Source organism: Haliaeetus leucocephalus, unplaced genomic scaffold (assembly GCF_000737465.1).
Source record: "Haliaeetus leucocephalus isolate CR32 unplaced genomic scaffold, Haliaeetus_leucocephalus-4.0 Scaffold0, whole genome shotgun sequence".
NCBI lineage: Eukaryota > Metazoa > Chordata > Aves > Accipitriformes > Accipitridae > Haliaeetus > Haliaeetus leucocephalus.
In genome coordinates this window covers 30,110,704-30,116,580 of record NW_010972436.1, presented here as the reverse complement: position 1 = coordinate 30,116,580, position 5,877 = coordinate 30,110,704, and the positions used below count along the sequence as shown (strand labels likewise).

At 68.9% G+C, this 5,877-nt stretch overlaps 1 protein-coding gene across 1 annotated transcript in view; it reads right to left on the bottom strand.

Annotated features, from left to right (window-relative positions):
* Positions 1-5,877, bottom strand: part of SLC4A2 (solute carrier family 4 (anion exchanger), member 2) — a 17,384-nt gene that overhangs the window by 2,382 nt on the left and 9,125 nt on the right. Inside the window, exons 3-17 of the mRNA XM_010562158.1 lie at positions 5,176-5,344; positions 4,861-5,096; positions 4,576-4,700; positions 4,203-4,432; positions 3,271-3,407; positions 2,887-3,067; positions 2,663-2,798; positions 2,299-2,482; positions 2,053-2,167; positions 1,791-1,975; positions 1,477-1,690; positions 1,161-1,382; positions 803-951; positions 397-591; positions 85-318 (exon numbers count right to left, since the gene is read on the bottom strand). Of these exons, the coding sequence (XP_010560460.1) occupies positions 85-318; positions 397-591; positions 803-951; positions 1,161-1,382; positions 1,477-1,690; positions 1,791-1,975; positions 2,053-2,167; positions 2,299-2,482; positions 2,663-2,798; positions 2,887-3,067; positions 3,271-3,407; positions 4,203-4,432; positions 4,576-4,700; positions 4,861-5,096; positions 5,176-5,344 (2,712 nt within the window). The remainder of the gene's footprint in view (positions 1-84; positions 319-396; positions 592-802; positions 952-1,160; positions 1,383-1,476; positions 1,691-1,790; positions 1,976-2,052; positions 2,168-2,298; positions 2,483-2,662; positions 2,799-2,886; positions 3,068-3,270; positions 3,408-4,202; positions 4,433-4,575; positions 4,701-4,860; positions 5,097-5,175; positions 5,345-5,877) is intronic.

Below are 5,877 nucleotides of genomic sequence, written 5' to 3'. Positions count from 1 at the left end.
CCCAGCTCAGCCCTGCCCCCAAAGCTGGGCTCACCCCAGGGCCCCACGTAGCGCCCGAGCCGCCGTCCCGCCTGCCCCACGCACCCTTCCGGGGAAGAATCGGCTGTTCTTGAATTTGCGCAGGAAGAAGGCGATGAAGAAGGTGCCGGCCATGAGCACCAGCGAGAGCAGCGCCGTGTTGGGCTGCCCTGTCACCTTGGTTGCGGCGCGGCCGGCCGTGCCGTTGGCCGGGGCTGCGCTGGCGTTCCTCCACACCTCTGCCTCTGCGCCCGTGCCGTTCACCCGCAGGCAGCCGTGCAGGGGGTGCTCCTGGAAGATCTGCAGCAGCGCAACACTCAGGCCGGTCCTGCCTGCCTTTGCCCCTCAGACGCCCCAGCCCTGGCCCCGCCAGCTCACCTTGGCCAGCTTGGAGAAGGTCTCGTAGATGAAGATGAGGGAGATGAGGAAAGCAAAGATCTCCTGGGTGAAGCGGGAGACGAAGCGCACCAGGAAGCTGCCCTCAAAGGCCACCATGACCAGCACGATGAGAATGAGCCAGAAGCCAATCCAGACGCGCCCCACCAGGTACTCCAGCTCGTTGGACGTGCAGAACTGCCGGTGCCATGCCGACAGACAGACAGATGCAGAGAGATAGACATGTGTCAGCAGGAAGGGAGGCTGTGGGGCTGGGGCAGAGCCCCAGGCAGTGGGGCAGGGAGGGCTCCGGCAGGAGCAGTGGGGCCGAGGGGGGATGTCTGCCCCACAGCACCTGGGATAGTCCACCCACCCCGTTCCCACCCACAGGGGCTCGCCCCGCTCTCACCGTGAAGAAAGCCTCCTCAAAGACGAGCAGGGGCCCCGAGAAGCCAATGATGAGCAGGGGCTGGGCACCCAGCAGGCAGAAAAGCACGCCCTGCAGCGACGTGGAGATGATCAGCTCAGACACCCCGATCAGGTCCTGCGTCTTCTCCCCTGCGGGCAGGACAGGCTCAGGCACACACCGGCGGGACGGGGCCCTTCCTCCCCTGCGTCACAGCCGATGGCCCCGGGCAGCAGCTCCTACCCGCTCCCTCCTGCAGTGCACGCACGGGGCAGCAGACAGCACCCATGCCTGCAGTGACCCCGTTGCAGTGCACTGCTCCAGCCCCCCGGTGCAGTGCCATGCCCCCCCAGGCACTCACCCAGCAACCCTCCAAAGGTGATGGCTGGTGACAGCGCGGCGAAGTAGATGAAGATGACAGCCGCAATGCACTGGGGGTTCAGCGCATCCTTGAAGTCGCTCAAGTACTTGGGGTACCGCCGCCGCACGTCCCGGATCAGCCCCCCGAAGGGCCGGCCTGTGCGCCGCAGAGGGTCATCCTCCTCCTCGCCCTCGCCCTCCACCACCTTCAGCTTTAGCAGCGCTGCACCCCGCAGACAGACAGACGGATGGACAGTGAGACCCCACCAGCCGGGTGCCCCCACACAGACCCTGCCCTGGTCCTGCCCCACCGGCACCTTTCTCTTCGGGGGACTTGGGCTCCAGCAGCAGCCGCCGCTCCTGCTCCTCTCTCTTCTTCAGCATTTCGCGCTGGAAGTGGGCGACGCTGCGCAGCAGCTCCTCGCCCTGCACCTCGGAGGGCGGCAGCACCACGCTGCAGTCCAGGAACTCGTTGATGGCGTTAAGGAGGTCGTGGCGGTCGTCAGCCAGGTACGCGGCCTCGTGGAATTGCTGGTGTGGTGACAGCAGGGTCAGAGTGCCTGTCCAGGGGCACTGCGGGGCGCTGAGCCTGGCTGAGCGGGCACGGTGCCGGCAGGGATGCGGCACTCACCTTGTCGGACATGAGAGTGGAGATGGAGCGCCCGATCTCGTGGTAGTCCATGTGGGTGCTGCTGGGCCCCAGCAGCACGAAGAGGAACCGCACGGGGACGGGCACCTCCAGCACCGAGTCCAGCTCCACCGCCTCCTGCAGCCGCACGAAGGCCATGGTGGGCTGGTCCAGGAACTCCACGCAGCCTGGGGGGCACAGGGGGTCACCACGGGAACCCGGCATGCGGTCCCCAACCCCCCCATCCCCTTCCACCCCTCCGTACCCACAAGCACCACCGTGGCCTCGGCATTGTCTGGGATCTTCTCCAGCAGCTTCAGCTCATGCTTGGACTTGGAGCGAGTGATGCCGGCCGGGGGCGTGGGGGTGAGGACCTCCCGCTGCGGGGACAGAGCACACAGCAGGGCTGGGGTCAGGGCCCTCCCGAGGATGAGGAGCGGTGGTAGGCTGGGAGGAAGGCACGGGCAGAGGGCTGGGGATCGTGTGGTGTGGCCACGGGAGCCTGGCTCACCTCCCGCTCCACGTCAACCCGCGTGTCATGCTCCACGGCGTGGCCGGCGATGAGGGGCTCGGTGACGGCCGGCTCGCTGCCCTCGGCCACGTGGTTGGTGCTGTGGTGGTGCACAAGCAGGGAGCCCAGGCTGCCAGCTGAGATGTTTCGGGGGAAGGAGAAGTCCTTCTCATCACTCGGGTGGCTGTGGGACAAAGCCATGGCTGTCTGTGGTGGCCCGATGGGAGAGCAGCTGGCAGCCTGGCACAGCCATGCCTGCTGGCACACTGCACACCAGCGATCCCGGGGACAGCGCTGTCCCCACGGCTGCGCGGAGCAGAGCCCAGTGGAGGGAGGGCTGCGGGTCACTGCCCCCCACACTCACCTGTGCTTGAGCAGCAGCGCCCGCAGCACATTGGCACGGTCCTCGGCCCGGATCTGGTCGGTGATGACCATCTGCTCCACCACCTGGTGAGCCACCCCCGGCAGCGTCTTCTGGTCCAGGTCAAGAAGTACAGCCCCTGGGCGACGGAGGGGGGACTGAGGCGAGAGGGGCCGGGGACACCCCCCCCACACTTGGGTCCCATGGGGCCAGCCCTGCCTCCCTACCGTGGGACAGGGTCTTGCGCAGCTCCAGGAGGCTGCGGAAGGACAGGGACGCTACGTGGGGCTTGCCCCAGCGGTCCGTCTCCTCCTCCACGTCCTCCTCAAACTTGATCCAGCGCGCCGTCTCTTTCCATTGCAGCTCCTGGTTCTTGTCCACCACCAGCTCGTTCAGCTCCACGAACACCTGCCAGCACAGCCAGGTCAGTGCCGGGACAGTGGGGACCCCCCCCAAGTGATGGGGCTGCGCACAGGCAGCCCCCCTCCACAGTGCCCTGGGCAAGACGCGCCCACCCAGCCGCACCCCCGGTCCTGTGCCAGGCTCCGGCTCCCCTGCTGCGCCAGGACTCCCAACCCTGCCCACCCCCCCCGGGTGCCAGGACCCCGCACCTCGTGGGGCTGCCGGTCCTGCTTGCGGTGCCGCGTGCTGGGCTCCTTGTGGTCCTTGCTGACATGGACCACCTGTGCCTTGGCGCTCTTCCGGACGAGGTGCCGGCGCACCCCCGGCACATCCTCGAAGCGGTGACCTGCCGGAGACAGGGAGGGCAGCGACGGCAGTGGGTGGGTGACCTGTGGAGCTCGCAGCCCTCCGCCTGGAGCCCCAGCCCGGGGAGACCACCGAGCCCCCCCCACAGGGCGGCTGGGGAGCTGTGGGCTGGCAACCTGCCTGGGGCAGCTCAAAGCAGAGGTGCCCGAGCCGGGCCTGAGCAAGGACCATCACAGCCCTGGGGTCCACGAGCACGGCGGGGCAGCACTCGGCGTGGGAAGGGGGAACGGGTCTGCGTGCTGGTGAGCGCTGCAGAACCGGGAGCGGTCCCCTGGTCGCTGCTTCTCCGGTGCCGAGCAGGAGCCGAGGTGGCTCCTCGCACCAGGGTCACCCCAGCCCCCTGTGCCAAGGGCTGCGTGTGCCCGTCGGCACACGGGCTCTGCTGCGGGCAGCGCTCCCCAGGGAGCTCTGAGGCAAAAACATCACCCGCCGCCCTGGGAGTCCCCGAGCTGCAAATCGCCAGGGGCTAGCGAGCACCCAGGGGAGGCCCCGCCGCCACCCTGGGCACTCCACTCCAGCTCCTGGCCGCGCTCCACGTGGATGCTGACCCGGCCCAACCCCGGCAGCCCGGGAAGCAGTCCCCTGTGGCCGTACCCAGCGCCTGGAGCAGGTTCTGGATATCGCACCCAGCCCAGCTCTGCTGCAGCCGCAGGGTGACCCGGCACTGCCAGACCCGCCGGCCCCAGCCCTGTTCACCCCATGGATGGCTCGGCTCCTGCTGTGCCAACAGCTGCTGCCAGCGTGGCCCCCGGGGCGCAGGGTGCCCCCCACTCACTCTTCATGTAGTCCAGGTCAGCCGAAGCCAGAGTCTGGGCCTCTGACTCGTCTGTTGGCATCTTCTGGTACCGGGCCTGCTCCGCGCCCGTCATGCTGCCGATCCGCCGCCGCTCGTGCAGGTTGTAGCTGCGGTGCCCCGGCTGCGACTTGGGAATGGGACGACCTGGGGAGCCGGCCTCGGCGGCGGCCGCTCCCTCCTCCACCGAATCTCCTTCCTCCACATCGGGGCTGCGAGGCAGGTGCCCGCCTCAGAGCTGAGCTCCAGCCCTGCTGTGGGGCAGCTGGAGGGGGCTGCCCACCCCCCAGGACCCCCAGCCCTGTCCAAGTTCTGGGTGAGCCCCAGCACTGCCGGGCCCCAGCCACCCACTCACCTGGCTGCCCGGGCTTCCCTGGGGGACGTGGACCCACAGGGCTCCGGTGGGGAGCCGGGCAGTGCCGTGGGTGCCGCCGGCTCCTCTGCCCGGCGGTCAGTCACCTCGTCCTCCTGCAGGAAGAACTGAGACAGGGCATGGTAGGAACCAGCTGCTGTGGAGCTGTGTCCCCCGGCCGCAGGTGCCACCGGCTCATCTCCAGCTCCGGCGCCCCAGCCACTCGTCCCAAGAGCCCCCAGAGCCGGGGGACACAGTGCTGCCCCCCGCACCCAGCCCTCCCCTCACCTGCACCGCCTCAGGCTGGCCGGGCTGCAGGAGCTCCTCTGCTGACCGCTCCATCTCTGTGTCACACGCCTCGTCCTCATCCTCTTCAGCCTCCTCGATGGTGGGGGTCTCGCCAGGGACAGAGGCACGGCGGTGCTTCTTCTTGGCCTTTTTCGCCACCCCCTTCTTGCGGCGGGTGTCGGGGGGCAGGTGCGTGGAGAGCGGGTGGTGGATGTGGTGGGACGACTGGCGGTGGTCTGCAGGGGACGGGGTGGGGTTGGTGCCCTGCCTGCTGCCTGCCCGCTGCTTGCCCGCTGCCCCCCAGACCCCACTCACACTCGAAGTCCTCCTCGCCATAGCTGCGCCCGGCCTCCTCCGCGTTGCGAGGGTGCGCGTCGCACAGGATCTCCTCAAAGCGCTCCACGCCCAGCGCCTTGTTCAGGTCCTTCTCCTCCTCCTCCTCCTCGAACACAGGTGAGCCGGCGCCCAGCGCGTCCTGCTCAGGCTGTGGGCCGGCAGCGGGGCTGAGCAGGCACCCGGCACCACTGGCACCACCATCCGCCAGGTCACCGGCCCCCAGCACGCCCCGGTCACGTAGCCCCACACAATGGGCGCCCCAGACGGCAGCTCTCTGGGGTCCCCAAAGGCCCTGCACCCAAAGGACATGCCCGCCGGTGCACCGTGGGCCGTGCACCCACCACACCATTTGCACCCAGCGCACCCCACGCCGCGCTACACTCCAGTGCTGCGCTCCCCCCGCATGTACCCCAGCACCCCGGTGCCCTGCTCCCCAGCGCAGCCCTGACCTGGCAACCCCAGTGCTGCACCCTGGTGCTGTGCACCCCTGTGTATCCCCAGCACCCCTATTGCCGTGCCCCGGTGCCATGCACCCCTGTGTACCCCCAGCACCCCTATTGCCGTGCCCAGGTGCCGTGCACCCCTGTGTACCCCCAGCACCCCTATTGCCATGCCCCGGCACCATGCACCCCTGTGTACCCCCAGCACCCCCACTGCCATGCCCTGGTGCTGTGCCCCCAC